Source organism: Bubalus kerabau, chromosome X (assembly GCF_029407905.1).
Source record: "Bubalus kerabau isolate K-KA32 ecotype Philippines breed swamp buffalo chromosome X, PCC_UOA_SB_1v2, whole genome shotgun sequence".
NCBI classification, from domain to species: Eukaryota; Metazoa; Chordata; class Mammalia; order Artiodactyla; family Bovidae; genus Bubalus; species Bubalus kerabau.
The window spans coordinates 108,161,042-108,180,211 of NC_073647.1; the positions used below are offsets into that span (position 1 = coordinate 108,161,042).

At 38.0% G+C, this 19,170-nt stretch overlaps 1 protein-coding gene across 6 annotated transcripts in view; it reads right to left on the minus strand.

Annotated features, from left to right (window-relative positions):
• FAM120C (family with sequence similarity 120 member C) overlaps nt 1-19,170 on the minus strand; it is a 133,083-nt gene that overhangs the window by 29,281 nt on the left and 84,632 nt on the right. For 5 of the 6 annotated variants that reach the window (XM_055565768.1, XM_055565769.1, XM_055565767.1 and 2 more), the window contains exon 10: nt 13,304-13,553. In XM_055565768.1, coding sequence (XP_055421743.1) covers nt 13,304-13,553 — 250 coding nt within the window. Of the gene's footprint in view, nt 1-9,514; nt 10,910-13,303; nt 13,554-19,170 lie in introns of those variants that run through there. The other variant, XM_055565771.1, reaches the window with a different exon arrangement.

The following is a 19,170-nucleotide window of genomic DNA, read 5'->3' on the forward strand; positions in this document are numbered from 1 at the left end:
TCTTAGAGGAAATACTTCCATTCCTTCACCATTGAGAATAATGTTTGCTGTGGATTAAGCTTTTAGTTCTGATCTAGTCCAATTTATGTACTTTTCTTTCTGTCATGCTTCTGGAACTATATCTAAGAAATCATTGCCTAATCTGAGATCATGAAGATTTACATGTGTTCTCTTCTAAAAGTTTTATAATTTGGGTTTTTACATATAGGCTTATGATACATTTTGAGTTAATTTTTGTATATTATGTGAGGTAGAGATCCAACTTCACTTTTTTGCATATGAATGTCCAGTTATCACAAAACTATTTGCTATCCAGTTATCACAAAACTATTTGCTAAAATGACTATCTTTCCCCACTGAATTATTGTGGTAGCTTTGCCAAAAATCAGTTGACCATAAATGGAAGGGTTTATTTCTGGGCACTCAAATGTACTTCATCATTTATATGCCTACCCTTATACTACTGTCTCAATTACTGTAGTTTTGTAGTAAATTTTTAAATTAAGAAGTATGAACCTACAATTACGCCTTTTTTTTTCAAATTCAACACTGTTTTGGCTACTCTGAGCCTACCGCATTTACACATTAATTTTAGTGTCAGCTTGTTAATTTCTGCAAAGAAGCCATCTGGGATTTTCAGTTCAGTTCAGTCGCTCAATTGTGTCCGAGTCTTTGTGACCCCATGAATTGCAGCACGCCAGGCCTCCCTGTCCATCACCAACTCCCGGAGTTCACTCAGAATCACGTCCATCGAGTCAGTGATGCCATCCAGCCATCTCATCCTCTGTCATCCCCTTCTCCTCCTGCCCCCAATCCCTCCCAGCATCAGAGTCTTTTCCAATGAGTCAACTCTTCGCATGAGGTGGCCAAAGTACTGGAGTTTCAGCTTCAGCATCATTCCTTCCAAAGAAATCCCAGGGCTGATCTCCTTCAGAATGGACTGGTTGGACCTCCTTGCAGTCCAAGGGACTCTCAAGAGTCTTCTCCAACACCACAGTTCAAAAGCATCAATTCTTCGGTGCTCAGCTTTCTTCACAGTCCAACTCTCACATCCATACATGACCACTGGAAAAACCATAGCCTTGACTAGATGGACCTTTGTTGGCAAAGAATGTCTCTGCTTTTCAATATGCTATCTAGGTTGGTCATAACCCCAATGTTCATCAGAGCACTGTTTATAACAGCCAGGACATGGAAGCAACCTAGATGTCCATCAGCAGACAAATGGATAAGAAAGCTGTGGTACATATACACAATGGAATACTACTCAGTCATTAAAAAGAATACATTTGAATCAGTTCTAACGAGGTGGATAAAACTGGAGCCTATTATACAGAGTGAAGTAAGCCAGAAAGAAAGACACCAATACAGTATACTAACGCATATATATGGAATTTAGAAAGATGGTAACGATAACCCTGTATGTGAGACAGCAAAAGAGACACAGATGTAGAGAACAATCTTTTGGACTCTGTGGGATAGGGTGGGGGTGGGATGATTTGGGAGAATAGGATTGAAACATGTATATTATCATATGTGAAACTGGATCACCAGTCCAGGTTCGATGCATGAGACAGGATGCTCGGGGCTGGTGCACTGGGATGACCCAGAGGGATGGGATGGGGAGGGAGGTGGGAGGGGGGTTCAGGATGGGGAACACATGTACACCTGTGGCAGATTCATGGCAATGTATGGCAAAACCACTACAATATTGTAAAGTAATTAGCCTCCAATTAAAATAAATAAATTTATATTAAAAAAAGAAACACTGATTTGATGGACATGAGTTTGAGCAAGCTCTGGGAGTTGGTGATGGACAGGGAAGCCTGGCATGCTGTAGTCCATGGGGTCGCAAAGAGTCAGACACAACTGAGCAACTGAAATGAACTGAACTTCAGATTTGATAATCTCTACTCATCTGCCTTCAAATTCTCTGATTTTTTTTTTTCTTCTCTCAGCTCAAATCTGGTATTGAACTCCTTGAGTTAATTTTTCTTCAATGAAGACATACTTTTCCACTTCAGAATATCTATTTTGTTTCTTTTAGTAATTTCTATCTTTTTTTTAATTGAAGCATAGTTGGTTTAAACATCATATTAGTTTTAGGTATACAGGACCATGATTCAGTAGTTTTACAGATTACACTCTACAACTCTTAATAGAGTTATTACAAAATGATGGCTCTAAGTTCCTGTGCTATATAATATATCCTGTTGCTTATCTATTTTATACATAGTAGTTTGTATCTCTTAACTGCATAACCATATCTTGCTACTGCCCTCTTCCTTCTCCCTACTGGTAACCACTGGTTTGTTTTCTATATCTGTGAAACTGTTTTTGTTTTGCTATATACATTAATTTGTTTTACTTTAGATTCCACAAATAAGTGACATCATACAGTAATTTGTCCTTCTCTGTATGAATTATTTCATTATGCCTAATATTCTCTAGGTCTACCCATATTGCTGTAAATGGAAGCATTTCATTCTTTTTTTACAGCTCAGCATTGTTCCACTATATATATGTGTGTATATATATATATATGTGTATGTGTGTACATACACAGACACACAGAGACATAGATAGAAACACACCATATGTATTTTATCCATTAATCTGTTGATTTACACTCAGACTGTCATCTTAATTATAATATGTCTTGGTGTGGGTCTATTTGCGTTCATCTTTTTTGAGACCCTCTGTGCTTCCTGTCGGAGAAGGCAATGGTACCCCACTCCAGTACTCTTGCCTGGAAAATCCCATGGATGGAGGAGCCTGGTAGGCTGCAGTCCATGGGGTCACTGAGGGTCGGACACGACTGAGCAACTTCACTTTCACTTTTTACTTTCACGCATTGGAGAAGGAAATGGCAACCCACTCCAGTGTTCTTGCCTGGAGAATCCCAGGGAAGGGGGAGCCTGGTGGGCTGCCGTCTATGGGGTCACACAGAGTCGGACACGACTGAAGTGACTTAGCAGTAGCAGTGCTTCCTGTATGTGGATATCTGTTTCCTTCTTCAGGTTTGGGAAGTTTCTAGCCATAATCTCATCAAATATATTTTTGATCCCCTTCTCTCTCTTTTCCTTCTGTGGCCCCTATAATATGAATGTTAGTATGCTTAATGTTATCTCAGAGATCTCAAACTGTTCTCATATTTAAAAATTTGTTTTTATTTGTGCTTTTCTGACTGGGTGATTTCCATTATTCTATCTTCCAGATCATTTATGCTTTCTTCTGAATCCCTTAGTCTGCTATTCATTCTTTCTAGTGTGTTTTTTATTTAAGTTAATCAATTATTCATTTCTTCCTTTTCCTATTCTAAAAGTTTTTATTGTTTTGGTATGCTATTTATAGTAAGCTCTTTTTTCTCAGCTATCTTCATACTTTTCACAATCTTATTATACTTACTATACTTATTTAATCTACTTGAATCAGTTAAGCTCTAAGTGTTTTATCATATGAATAAATAAATACCGCAAGTGTTATTTTGATTTATCTATAATCTTGGAAGTTTATCATTCTAAACACATATATTTACTGTTTACAGAACATTTCTATTTAAATATCTAAATGGCCTTTCAAAGGGAGTATATTCAGAATCCAACTCTTGTGAATTCTTCATTTCTGATTGGGTCTTTCTTATATTTTCAAGTTCTTGTTAAAATTCTCACTGTGCTCATCTGCTCTGTTCTTTAATTCAATTAACATTCTTATTACTTATGCTTCAAATTCTTTATTATTTCTTTTCATTATTTGTTTTTCCAAGGGTTTTCTCTTGCTGTTTAAATTGAGACCAGTTCTTCTGTCTTTTCATTTTTGCTAAACTTGCACTGTGCCTATGAAATTAGGTGGAACAGTTACCTATTGTGGTCTTGTGGGGATGTCTTTATATGGGAGTGTCCCATATAGACTGTGTGTGCCTAATGCCTTTGGTGGGAGGGTTGGATTTGATGTGGTTGCAAGTCACTGTCTTTCCTCAGGGTGTGCAGGAAGCTATTGCTGTGGTAGGAGGTGGGGCTGGAGATGGAGGTGCTAGGGGTGGAGTCTGGTATGAGGCGGGGTTTCCTCTCTGCTCAGTGGCCATCATCATCCTGTCAGGGATTTGGATCAAGTCCCAAGATAATGAAATGGAAGCCCTTAGGATCTAGCTGAGTTGGCTCTGTTCCCTCTAAGTATGTGTTTCCCCCCTTCCTGCACTAGGACTTTTGCCCCAGAGGGAGATCATGCTGAAGCAAGGGGGGCCCATGCGAGCTCAGAGCTCATGTCAGCTGTAGGAGGTACAAGCTGTCTCCAAGGCACTGCTTGTGCAGGCGCCAGCAACTGTTTCCCTTGCTTTGCTCAGATGCAGCCTCGGTTCAACTCCCTATTGTCTCTCACATCCAATTACTGCCCTCAGCCTCCACTTCCCCAACCCTCCTTTGGAGTGACACTCAGGGCAGGTGGGGCCTGCACTGATTCGTAGTGCTTACGGGGAGGTGAGCTGTGCTGGAGTGTCCACCGTCAAGAGTTTTGGGCTACTTCTAATACACTGCTTGAGTTCAGTTCAGTCACTCAGTCGTGTCCAACGCTTTGCAACCCTATAAACCACAGCATGCCAGGCCTCCCTGTCCATCACCAACTCCCGGAGTCTACCTAAACCCATGCCCATTGAATCGGTGATGCCATCTAACCATCTCATCCTCTGTCGTCCCCTTCTACTCCTGCCCTCAATCTTTCCCAGCATCAGGGTCTTTTCAAATGAGTCAGCTCTTCGCATCAGGTGGCCAAAGTATTGGAGTTTCAGCTTCAACAACAGTCCTTCCAATGAATATTCAGGGATGATCTCCTTTAGGGCTGGTTGGATCTCCTTGAAGTCCAAGGGACACTCAAGAGTCTTCTCCAGCACCACAGTTCAAAAGCATCAATTCTTCAGCGTTCAGCTTTCTTTATAGTCCAACTCTCACATCCATACATGACTACTGGAAAAACCATAGCCTTGACTAGATGGACCTTTGTGGATAAAGTAATGTCTCTGCTTTTTAATATGCTGTCTAGGTTGGTCATAACTTTCCTTCCAAGGAGTACGAGTCTTTTAATTTCATGGCTGCAATCACCATCTGCAGTGGTTTTGGAGCCCCCAAAAATAAAGTCAGCCACTGTTTCCCCATCTATTTGCCATGAAGTGATGGGACCAGATGCCATGATCTTAGTTTTCTTAATGTTGAGCTTTAAGCCAACTTTTTCACTCTCCTCTTTCACTTTCATCTTGAATAAGCGCCAACAATGGACATCACAGCCCCACCCAGACACCCCCCTGGAACTCAGTAGCCTCTGTGTCCCACATCTGAGCTTTCTACCTGGTTGTGGCAATTCTAGATCCACTGCTGTGCTGCACTGTGGATAAGTGGGTCTGGAGCAGTCACTCGATTGGGGTTGGCACTGGGGCAGTTGTGGGAAACCTGGCAGTCACTGAGGCAGTCCTCACTCTGCCCTGCCTTGCTGGTAAGCTAGTATACACATGCTTCTCATACTCAATCCAGGCTTCCCACAGCCCTCTTGTTAGTCCCTGTAGTCCTCCTATCAGTCAAGAGAGCTTGTCTCCCCTGTGTCAGATCCTGGGCCTTCCCAATCTGTGGCTCAAACAGCTTACTCCCCAGGGTGAATCTCCACCCATGTAATCTCCCTGTACCTTTGAGTTCCCTCCCAGGGGTACAAGGCCTGACCTGATTGCTTTTCTTCCCTCCCTGCCTAATTACGGATGAACCTTTCTTGTTGTCTTGGTTGTACAGGAGTCCTTCGCCAGTTTCCAATTAGTTTTCAGTGAGAATTGTTGTGTGTTCATGGGGCAAGGTGAGTTGCACGTCTCCTTCTACTCGACCATCTTGATAGATCTATTTTCTTATTGCTGTTCTCTATTTGATGAGTCATTGTCAGCATACTTTAATTCTTTAGATATGTTTTCCTTTAGTTCTTTGAATGTATTTATAGGAGCTGATTGAAAGTGTTTATTTACTATGTCCTATATACATATGCCCTCTGCTGCTGCTGCTACTGGAGAAGGCAATGGCACCCCACTCCAGTACTCTTGCCTGGTAAATCCCATGGACGGAGGAGCCTGGTAGGCTGCAGTTTCTATTGACTGTTTTTTGTCCTGAGTATAAGCCACATATTATTATTTCTTTGCAAGTTTTGTAACTTTTTATTTGACATTGGACAGTTTTGATAATATAGCAACTCTGGACTTTTGACTCCTTCCCAAAGCACTGTAGTTGCTGCTTTTTAGTTTATTTGTTTAGTGACATGTCTGAGCTAATTCTGGACAGTCTGTGTCTCCTGCAATGTGTAGCCTGATGTCCTTGCTCAGATTTTTACTTTTAATTCATGTCATTTTTAAGTCTAGCTTCCTAGGAGTCTCCCTAGGATCATCATAGTTTATTAATCAGCCAATGATTAGTCAAAGGTTGTGCAGAAACATCTTGGGCCAATAAAGCTTTCATTTTTACAAAAGGGATCAATGTGTACATTAGGGCATACATTAAAAATTCAAGCAATTTATGTCTGGCTTTTATTGTTTTCCTTGTGCAGGTCTCATGTTCAACCAGGTATGAATATGTAATCGGGGCTCTTCTAGGCCTCTCCTGAGTCTATATGTAGCCATGCATATCTACACAATCTTCCAGATTCCCAGGACTATATGGGAGCTTATTCAAGCCATTTATGGTTGTTTTATTGCTCAGATGTCCCAGTTAAATTTTTGTATGGTGTATTGCAACCACAGACAACTAAGGTATTTGTCCCACCTGATTGTTTGCCATTGATTTTGTTATTATTTTTGACAATGCCCTGGGATTGAAGGCCTCTTTATTTTCATTGAAAAAACGTGTTTCTTGTCTCAAGATCAGGTAAATCACTGCTCACCTTTTATTCTACCTGTTATTTTTTCCTTTACATTTATGTCTATAATAAATTTGTCTAGAATTTATGTGTGGTAAGGCTCTAACATGATGTTTTTTCCCCCAAATACCAACCTAATTTTCTCAACAATTATTAACAATTCATCTATTCCTCATTGATTTGAGCTTTCTTTAGCATATTTTAAGTTATCATGTGTCTAGAGTCTTACTCAGTATTAGCTGCACTAAAACAATGACCTGTCAATTTTTGTGTCAGTATCACATCATTTTAGTATATGTTTATAATACACCCTGGCCTTTTTGTTGATGTTGTTTGAGTCAAGACTCCTCTTACTGCTCTTTTAAAAAATCACAGCACTGTTTTTAATAGCCAGGACATGGAAGGAACCTAGATGTCCATCAGCAGATGAATGGATAAGAAAGCTGTGGTACATATACACAATGGACTATTACTCAGCCATTAAAAAAATACATCTGAATCAGTTCTAATGAGGTGGATGAAGCTGGAGCCCATTATACAGAGTGAAGTAAGCCAGAAAGAAAAACGCCAATACAGTATACTAACGCATATATATGGAATTTAGAAAGATGGTAGTGATAACCCTGTATGCAAGACAGCAAAAGAGACACAGATGTAGAGAACAGTCTTTTGGATTCTGTGGGAGAGGGCGAGGGTGGGATGATTTGGGAGAATGGCACTGAAACATGTAAAGTGTCATATGTGAAACGAATCGCCAGTCCAGGTTTGATGCATGATACAGGATGCTCAGGGCTGGTGCACTGGGATGACCCAGAGGGATGGGATGGGGAGGGAGGTGGGAGGGGGGTTCAGGATGGGGAACACGTGTACACCCGTGGCGGATTCATGTTGATGTATGGCAAAACCAATACAATATTGTAAAGTAATTAGCTTCCAATTAAAATAAATAAATTTATATTAAAAAATAAAAAATTATAATCTATTCTTATTCATTTGCTTTTCCAGCATACCTTAGAATTATTCTGTCAGGTGAACAAAAACTATTTCTTATGCATCTTTATATATCAGGATGGCACATGATTAACTCAAATGTTTTATTATTGCTATGAATGAATCTTCTGCTTCTTAATAGAACTGTTCCTCTGAAGAGATGCCTAAACTTTTGCCATGAATCTAGAGGACAAACTTTGTCCAATTTCATGTTGCATTTCTGGAAAATTGTTGAGTTTGGAATGTACCTATGCTAGAAATGGTAGGGCCTTGGCACATGCTTCACCTTATTCAACAGGGCTACATCCCACCCCTAGAAGCCTGACAGAGTTCCTCATTATCCTTCCCTTCTCAGTAGTGACTATTATATGTATTAAGTGAAGTGGGTGAAAGATGCTCAGTCACATCCGACTCTTTGTGACCCCATTGCCTATGCAGTCCATGGAATTCTCCAGGCCAGAATACTGGAGTGAGTAGCCTTTCCCTTCTCCAGGGGATCTTCCCAACCCAGAGATTGAACCCAGGTCTCCCCATTGCAGGCAGATTCTTTACCAACTGAGCTATGAGGGAAGCCCATTTTATGGGCTTATTAATACATATTATATGTATTAATGTCTTCCTCAAACATATCAAATTTTCCTAGTAGATACTCATTTCTCTAAGCCAACTGTCCAAGAGCTGCACCAACTTAAGTTTTAGCTACAACTTGCCCAGCATTACTTTCATAAGGGGTATCTCTTAACTATAGTTAGTAGAAGCAATTGAGGAGTTTAGATTCCTAACACTCAATCAGGTCATAGTTCAATACTCCTACAAAGTCTTTACACTGATGGACAATGCAGTATTTAGGATGAGTTAATTTTCATTTAAAGTCAATTTTAAATTCCCATTAAGATTTTCTGTTAATCTTTAAAACTGTATTTTCTACCATTTTGTCTTTTAAAAAGCAGAGGAGTTTGAAGTTGGGCAGACTTTAGTTCAAACTCTTATTAGTTACATATAAAATCTCTTATTAATTACATAACCTTTGTAAGTTACTTCTCTTTGACCCTTTGTTTCCTCTTCTATAAATGGAGATAAATAACACTTTTCAGCACTTTTATGAGGATTAGAAGCATTAACACAAAGGCTGACTTAGCACATTGCCAGGTATATAACATGTAATATTATAGAACATGTTCTTGTTGATTTTGTGAACATTGCTAATTGCCTTGTGCTTTAATAATGATCTTGTATGAGTTACTGATTTTTACAGGGCAGTTCCCCCAACACTAAAAGACTTGGATGATGCCTCTTTTTGGGTTCTTGGGAATTTTTAAAAGTAATCTTTATATCTTTTACCCTGCTTTTAAGGAGTGGCCTATCACTTATTGTTATCCTGGGGCTGGTTCTAAGAATAGCTCCTACTCTCTGTCTCACCTCCCTTACGATTTTCTGCTTCTAATTTGTTCTACACTGGGAAATCAGATGACCAAACTATCAGAAATGTGTCTAAATAAAGAATAAATAGGTTGATCAGAAGGCTAAGGGGTTCTCTTCAGGGGAAGAATATAGAACCTATTAGAGCATAGTCTTTGTGATAGCTGGTAGAGCTGTTAATAAGTCATTTTTACTTATTTTCATGTTCTTGGATGTGTTTCAAAAACTCAGAGAATCAAATAAACAGGAAAATGAGCTACTACTATACTTTTGAGGAAAAAAGATAAACAAACATGCAATTCTAGAGTTAATATGAGATAATGTAGGGCTGTGATGCAGGAATGTGTTAGGAGCTAGGAGGAATGAATATAATCCATTATTCTTATTGGGAAGACTTGTTAAGTCACCAATCTTAACATCAAGGTAGTTAGAATATTAACATATATTAAGCATCTATTATGTAATTATGTGACAGGGCCCCTGCATGTATTATCTCAATCCTCAAACAGCTCTGAGTAGTAGGAATTATTATACCCATTTATGGTGAGGAAATGGATATGCTAAAAGGTTAAAGTGACTTATTCAAGTTGAAAAGTGACAGAGCCAGAATTTAAACTAAGGTTTGTTCAATTTCAAAGCTCAAAAATCTGTAACCATCTGGTGATTTGTAAGGACTGACTTCCTCTTTGTACAAAATTTACTTACTCTACATCAGCAAATAAACAATGAGGACATTTAATAAAAAAAAAAAAACCTGAATACCATCGACAATTACAATGATATATCAAGTGCCTAGGAATTAATTTAAAATGCAGAAGACCTTTATGAAAGAATATTAACTCTACTTAGGACATAAAGCTCTGTACACCTGAAATTAATATAATATTGTAAATCAACTATACTTCAAAAAAGACTGAAAGAGAGATCTGAATAAAGGGAAAGTTAGACTATGATCTTAGGGTAGAAGGAAAACATTATAAAGATGTCAATTCAACCTAAATTAATCTATAAATCCAATTCATTGACCAAAAAACCCAACAAGATTTCGTGGAAAATGGGCTAATTCTAAATTATATATGGAAGATTAAAGATTCATGTGGTTCAGGAGTAGTCAGTACAAGTCTGAAACAAGAAAAGCAAAGAGTAGAGATTTAACCTACCTGCTATTAAGGCAAATTACAAACCCTTCATAAATGAATGAACGTGATATTGGTGAGGGAGCAAATAGGCAATGGAACAAAATAAAATTCAGGGTGAACTCAAGTATATATAGGAACTTGGTACCTAGGAATGGTGGTAACACAAATCAATGGGGAGAGAAGAGATCATTTAATAAATGGAGTTGGGAAAACTGGATTATTATGTAGAGAAAATAAAACTAGACATACACAGAATAAATACCCACTAAAGACCTGAAATGGAAGGCAATATTATAAAACTATAATGTAAACAGTTACATCATAGTTACAGAAAAAGTAGAAACATCTTTATGACCCATGGGTAGGGAAGAATTTATTAAATGAGATCCCCAAAGCACACACCATAAACGCATAGATTGATGGGTTTGACAAAATCAAATTAAACACTCATTGGTTACAGGTAAAGTGTGCTGATATCTGCCATTTACCTGGAAATGAATCAAAAAGGATAGATAAATGGATGGTTAGAGATAGAGAGAGGGATAGTTATATTGGATAAAGCTGTTATTATTAATAATTATAGAATCTAAGCAGTGGTCATATGATTGTTTGCCATACTATTCTTCCAGTTTTTCTTTATATGTTTGTATGTATATGGGCTTCCTGGGTGGTGCAGTGGTAAAGAAGCTGCCTGCCAATGCAAGAGAAGTGTGTTTAATTTCCGGGTTGGGAAGATCCCCTGGAGTAGGAAATGGCAACCTACTCCAGTATTCTTGCCTGGAAAAATCCCATGGACAGAAGAACCAAGTGGGTTACAGTCCATGGGGTCACAAAGAATCAGACATGACTGAGTCACTGAGCAAAGCACACATATATGTATGTGTATGTGTGTGTGTGTTGGGCGGGGGAAGGCTTCCCTGGTGGCTCAGATGGTAAAGAATCAGTCTGCAATGCAGGAGACCTGGGTTGCGAAGATCCCCTGGAGAAGTGAAAGGCTACCCACTCCAGTATTCTTGCATGAAGAATTCCATGGACACAGGAGCCTAATATATATATATATATATATATATATATATATTGGCCATGCCATATGGTATGGCATGCAGAATCTTAATTCCCTGACCAGGAAACCCATGGGCCCTGCAGTTGAAGCACAGAGTCTTAACTACTGGATGGCCAAGGAAGTCCCAATTTTCTGTACGTATGAAATCATAATAATGAAAAGCCAGTGAAAGTGAAATAATTTTGTTCAAAAAGGATATTGTACATAAAGTTTTAAAAAACTGTAGCTGACTGGAAAAGAAATTTGACATATACACACACAGATATAGAAAAGGCATCTGCTATATTTTTATGTCTATACATATATATATCTCACAAAAAACTTATGTAATCAGCAAGGAAAAGATAAATAACCTAAAAGAAAATTTGCAAGATAAATAGGGACTTCAGAGAATGAGAAAACAAATAGCTAATATATTATATATAAAATAGAAAAGTGAAAGTGAAAGTTGCTCAGTAGTGTCCAACTCTTTGCAACCCCATTGCCTATGCAGTTCATGGAATTCTCCAGGCCAGAATACTGGAGTGGGAAGCCTTTCCCTTCTCCAGGGGATGTTCCCAACCCAGGGATCGAACCCAGGTGTCCCCCATTGCAGGCAGATTCTTTACCAGCTGAGCCACAAGGGAAGCCCAAGAATACTAGAGTGGGTAGCCTATCCCTTCTCCAGCGGATCTTCCTGACACAGGAATTGAACCAGGGTCTCCTGTATTGCAGGCAGTCTCTTTACCAACTGAGCTATCAGGGAAGCCCTATATATAAAATAGAAGATCAAATAAATGCAAAGTAAAATAGAAGATACTACTTGAAACCCAATGGATTGGCAAAAATTAAGAAGTTATATAAGAACTGGCAATAATATGAAGAAATAGAAACTCTTATGCACTATTCATAATTTAGAACAAATTTCTAGAGAAATCTGGCAATATTTGGTGAAAAATTTATATGCACATTTTACAGGATCCAGGACTTCTACTCTAAAATGCATACTTCTGATAAGCTGACACAGGAACACAAAGAGACAGAGACATCTGTGAAGATATTCCCTGCAGCACTGTTTGGAATACCTAAGAACTGGAAACTATTTATCAAAGAACAAATAAAGTACTGTGATATTAGTACTTGTTGGAATATAATTCAGCAGTCATCAGGAATGAACCATATATGAATATGGATAGATCTAAAAAAGAACACTGAGTGAAAAAACTAAGAAATAGAAATGAGATGTACAACATCTCTTGTGTTTAAAAAGAAAAAAAAATCTATACAAATAAACATCACTAGAGATTGTACATGGATATGGATCTTGCCAACCCAGGGATTGAACCCAGGTCTCCTGCATTGCAGGCAGATTCTTTTACCATCTGAGCTACTGCTGCTGCTAAATTGCTTCAGTCGTGTCCGACTCTGTGCGACCCCATAGACGGTAGCCCACCAGGCTCCCCCGTCCCTGGGATTCTCCAGGCAAGAACACTGGAGTGGGTTGCCATTTCTTTCTCCAATGCATGAAAGTGAAAAGTGAAAAGTGAAGTCGCTCAGTCGAGTCCGACTCTTAGCGACCCCATGGACTGCAGCCTACCAGGCTCCTCCGTCCATGGCATTTTCCAGGCAAGAGTACTGGAGTGGGTTGCCATTGCCTTCTCTGTCTGAGCTACTAGGGAAGCCCATATATATGTCATGGCAATCAATTCCAGTGTTTCTGAAGTCTAAAGTCAGCATAAAACCTCCCCACTTCAAAATACCATAAAAACCACTTGCTTAAGGGAAATGTCAAAAAAGTAAAAGAGAAATGAACTGACCACCTCCGGGTCACATGGCTTACCGGAGTACACAGCACATGAGCAGCAGATGGGTGGGGACGTTAGCTGGATTGAGCATACTGGGTGTGTCTGACTTCATACAGGCCAGGAAAGCACGCATCCTTCTGTTTTTGTCCTCAACTGCTTTGCCTAGCCAGAGCTTCTTGAGGTTTGGGCAAGTCCATTCCCGAAATGTCAGTGCAGACACCAGCTCTGGGGTTTGAGGTGACTTCCCTTTATAGGCAGACCACTCTTTAAGAATCACTGAAGGAACTAAAAGACAGAAATTGAGGAAAAACAGGCTATAAAGACTCTGAGCATTTCGCTGCTGGTCACAACTGACAGAATCCATCACACTTCAACATCTTTATATTTTCTGTCACTATAATTTTTATTGTTAGCAGCAGTAATGGCGAGAGTAGTAAACATTTATCAGATGCTTGGCATGTATTAAGTATTTTATATATAAATGTAAATCTTATTTCTCTAGACAAACCTGAGAGAGAAGCATTATGATTATATTATCACAAAATATAGTACCCATTTTATAAATGAAAAACAATCAAAGCTCAACTGTCACATAGTTCTACAGTCATATAGTAGTCCCTCCATTGTTCACAGGGAATACATTCCAAGACCCCCAGTGGACACCCAAAACCATGCGTAGTACTGAATCCTGTATATACTATGGTTTTTCCTATACCTATAAACCTATGATAAAGGTATGCAAGAGATTAACAACAATAATAAAATAGAACAATTATACTGTAATAAAAGTTATCTGAAAATGGTTCTCTCTCTCTCTCAAAATATCTTATTGTACAAATTTAATGCCTTTTCCATCTTAACTAAGCCCTTATCATGTACTGTGTCCATAACTTTTGCAGTTCAAGATGTGACAGCAAAACTAGCATAAATTTCTTTTTTCTTCTTCACAATTTCACAGATAGACTTGTTCTTACCATACATCTGTTTGTTCTTAGTACAGATGTTAGCAATGTCAGCATATCATTTTTTCCTTCCCTTATTAATTATTGAGAACTTAATAATAATAATTAACTAATTATCAATTATTGAGAACTTTTACCTTTTCACTTAAAGAAAGCACTTTCTTGTTTCTCTTTGACATATTTGAACTGCTAGTATCACTACTCTTGCACTTTGGGGCCATTATTAAGTAAGATAATGATTAGTTGAACACAAGCACTTCAACTGATTATAGGGACATCCCTGGCTGTCCAGCAGTTAATATTCTGCACTTCCACTGTAGTGGACACAGGTTCAATCCCTGGTTGGGGAACTAAGATCCTGCATGCCTCACTGTGTGGCCAAAAAAATAAGTGAATAAAATAAAATGATTTTAATACAATAGCAAAGATAGGAAATAGACATTGGTACAACTGTGTGTATAGTTCTACATCATGTGTAGATTCATGCAATTATCACTGCAATCAAGATATAAAACTATTCTATCACCACAAAGATTTCTCCTGTGCTACCCCTTTTATGGTCACATGCAATGATCTCTGGCACCATCCTTGATCTCTGCCAACCACTAATCTGCTCTCTATCTCTATAATTTTGTCAGTTTGAGAATGTTATATAAATTGAATCAGAATGCAACCTTTTGAGACTGGCATTTTCACTCAGAATAATGCTCTTGAGATCTATACATGTTGATGCATATATCAATAGCTCATTCCTACTTTGCTGAGTAATATGCCATGGTATAGATGTACACAGTTTACCTTTTGAAGGACATCTAGGTTATGTCCGGTTTGGGGCTATTATGAATAAAGGTGTTATGAGTATTTGTGTATAAGTTCCTGCATGAAAATACATCTTCATTCTCTAGCATAAAGGCTCCAAAAATGTAGTGCTACACGCTTATTTTTAGTTTACTTTCAGTTTTAAGGAACTGCCAAATTGTTTTCCAGAGTGGTGGCATCATGTTACATTCCCATCAGCAAATCATGAGTAATCCAGTTTTCCCACACTCAATCTAGCATGCTCTATTAACATCATTATTCATTTTAGCCATTCTGATAGATAGGTATATAGTAATACTTCACTGTGGTTTTGATTTGCATTTCTCTAATGGCTAATGATGGCGAACATATTTTCATGTCTTTATATTTCACACATATATCTTGTTCAGTGAAATGTCTGTGAATGTCTTTGCTGATTTTCTAATTGGATTATTTTTATATTGTTCAGTTTTGAGAGTTCTTGCAGATACTTTCTTTCAGAGTATTTCAGATACTAGTTTAGATATGTGGCACTTGTTCACCTGTGGATTTCCAATTGATCCAGTACTATTTGTTAAAAAGACAATCCTTCTTCCAACGAAGTGCTTCTGCAGCTCTGTCAAAAATCAGTTGGCTGTACTTGTGTGAGGCAATTTTTGGGTTCTCTATTCTGTTCCATTGGTCTATACCACTGTTGATCACAGTCTTAATCACTGTAGCGACATATTAAGTCTTATGATCAGGTAGAGTGATTGCTCTCAAATTATTATTCCTTCTCAAAAATGTTTTAGCTATGCTAGGTCCTTTCTTTTTCCATATAAATATTAGAATAATCTTATCTTCATATATATAGAATCCTGATATAATTAGATATAAACTCTGTTAAATCTATATACAATTAATTTCGAAAAAAATTCCCAACAAACAAAAGTCCAGCACCAGATAATCTGATAGTGAATTCACCAAAAATTTAAAGGAGAGCTACCACCTATCCTTCTCAAATGATTCCAAAAGAACTGAAGAGGGAGGAATGCCTCTAAACTCATTCTATATAAAACAAAAATATCCTTCAAGAATACAGGGAAAATAAAGACATTTTCAGATGAAGGAAAACTAGGATACTTTTAAAAAAGCAAACCTATCCTAAAAGAATGACTACAGGTATTTCTCTACACGAAAAGGAAATGATAAAAGAAGGAATTTTGGAATTATCAGGAAGGAAGAAAAAACAATGAAAAGAACAAATATATGGATAAATACAATATATTTTCTTTCTTCTGAGTTTTCTAAATTATATCTTACAGTAAGCAAAAACTATAACAATGTCTGTAGAGAAAATAATTAAGACAATTATAAATGGAGAAAGATAAAGAGATGCAATAGAGGTCAGGTTCACCTCACCTGAACTGGTAAAATGTCAACACCAGTATAGAGTATGATAAGTTATGTATATACAATGTAATACCTACTAAATATACACTAAAGTAGTTATACAAAGAGATACATTCAAAAACATATAGATAAATAAAAATGAAATTCTAAAATAAGTTCACATATCTATAGGATGGGAAGGATAGGAAAACAGAGACATGAAAAACAGAACAAACAAGTAAAAATAAAATGACAGACTTAAGTTTTAACATGCCAATAATTACATTAAATACAAGTAACTTGGTAAAGTAAAGTAAAGTAAATTGGTCTAATGACACCAATTAAACACACTGTGGAATCTAAAAAGATGACACAAGGGATTCCCTGATGGTGCAGTGGTTAGGACTGGGCACTTTCACTGCCAGGGCCCAGGTCCAATCACCGGTCAGAGAAACTAAGATCCTGCAAGCAGAGTAGTGAGGCCAAAAAAAAAAAAAAAAAAAAGAGAGAGAGACACAAATGAACTTATTTACAAAACAGAAACAGACTCACAGACTTCAAAAACAAACTTATGGTTAACAAAGCAAAAAGGAAAGGGCTGGGAGGGAGGGAGGGATAAACTAGCAGATTGGGATTAAAACATACACACTACTATACATAGAAGATATAAAGCAACAAAGACCTACTGAAAAGCACAGGGAACTCTATTCAATATTCTGTAATAACCTCTATGGGAAAAACATCTGAAAAAGAGTGGATATATGTATATGTATAACTGATGAAATTAAAAGACGCTTACTCCTTGGAAGGAAAGTTATGACCAACCTAGATAGCATTTTCAAAAGCAGAGATATTACTTTGCCAACAAAGGTCCATCTAGTCAAGGCTATGTTTTTTCCAGTAGTCATGTATGGATGTGAGAGTTGGACTGTGAAGAAAGCTGAGCGCTGAAGAACTGATGCTTTTGAACTGTGGTGTTGGAGAAGACTCTTGACAGTCCCTTGGACTGCAAGGAGATCCAACCAGTCCATTCTAAAGGAGCTCAGCCCAGGGTGTTCTTTGGAAGGAATGATGCTAAAGCTGAAACTCCAGTACTTTGGCCACCTCATGCGAAGAGTTGACTCATTGGAAAAGACCCTGACGCTGGGAGGGATTGGGGGCAGGAGGAGAAGGGGACGACAAAGGATGAGATGGCTGGATGGCATCACCGACTCGATGGACGTGAGTTTGAGTGAACTCTGGGAGTTGGTGATGGACAGGAAGGCCTGGTGTGCTGCAATTCACGGGGTCGCAAAAAGTCGGACACGACTGAGAGACTGAACTGAACTGAACTGATAACTGATTCACTTTGCTGTATGCCTGAAACTAACACAACACTGTAAATCAACTATACCCGAATATAAAATAAAAGTTTAAAAAAGGGTTCCCTTTCCTCCACATCTTTTGCCAATATTTGTTGTCTTTTTGATAATAACCATTCTGAAAGGTGTAAGGTGATATCTCACTGTGGTTTTGATTTGCATTTCCCTGATGACTGGAGAAGTTGAGCATTTTTTCACATGTCTGTTGGCCATAAGTATGTCTATAGAAAAATGTCTATTCAGATCCTATGCCAATTATTTAATTGGGTTGGCTTTTTGATGTGGAGTTGTAAGTATTCTTTGTATATTTTGGATATTAACCCATTGTTGGATAGATCATTCACAAATCTTTCCCAATTCAGTGGATAGCCTTCCTGTTTTGTTGATAGTTTCATACGCTATGCAGTTTTCAATTTGATGGAGTCCCATTTGTTTATTTTTGTTTTTGTTTACCTAACATGAGGAGACATATCAAAAAAAAAAAACACACACACAAAAAAAACCCTAAGACTGATGTCAAAGAACATAGGGCTTAGGTTTCTTTTAGAAGTTTTTATGGTTTCAGGTGTTATGTTTAACTGTTTAATCCATTGCATGTAGCTATCCAGTTTTCCCAACACCATTTATTGAAGAGGCTGTCCTTTTCACCATTGCATATTTTTGCCTCTTTTGGGTTCATTTATGGGCTCTTCATTCAGTTCCATTGACCCATATATCTGTTTATGTGGCAGTACCATTCTGTTTTGATTATTGAAGCTTTGTGTGTAATACAGTTTGAAATTGGGGATTGTGATGCCTCCTGTTTTGTTCTTTTCTTTAAAATTTACAACACTGTGTTAGTGTCAGGTGTACAGCAAAGTGATTCCATTTTATACATATATATACACATTATATATAGGCTTCCCTGGTAGCCAGGCGGTAGAGAATCTGAACCTGAATATATAATACAAGATATATAATTATAACTACATAGTATGTATAACATATGTATGTCCTTTTTCAGATTGTTTTCTCATATAGGTTATTACAGAGTATTAAGTTGAGTTCCCTGGGCTACACAGTAGATCCTTATTATCTGCTTTATGCATGCATGCTATGCATGCTAAGTCACTTCAGTCATGTCCAACTCTTTGTGATCCCAAGGACTGTAACCTACCAGGCTCCTCTGTCCATGGAATTTTCCAGGCAAGGATACAGAGTGGGTTGCCATTTCCTCCTCCAGGGGATCTTCTTGACCCAGGGATCGAACCCATGTCTCTTCTATCTCCTGCATTGGCAGGCAGGTTCTTTACCACAAGCGCTGTTTATGTTAATCCCAACCTCCTAATTTATCCCTTCTCCCCAGCCTTTCCCTTTTGGTAACCATAAGTTTGTTTTTGAAGTCTGTAAGTCTGTTTCTGTTTTGTAAAT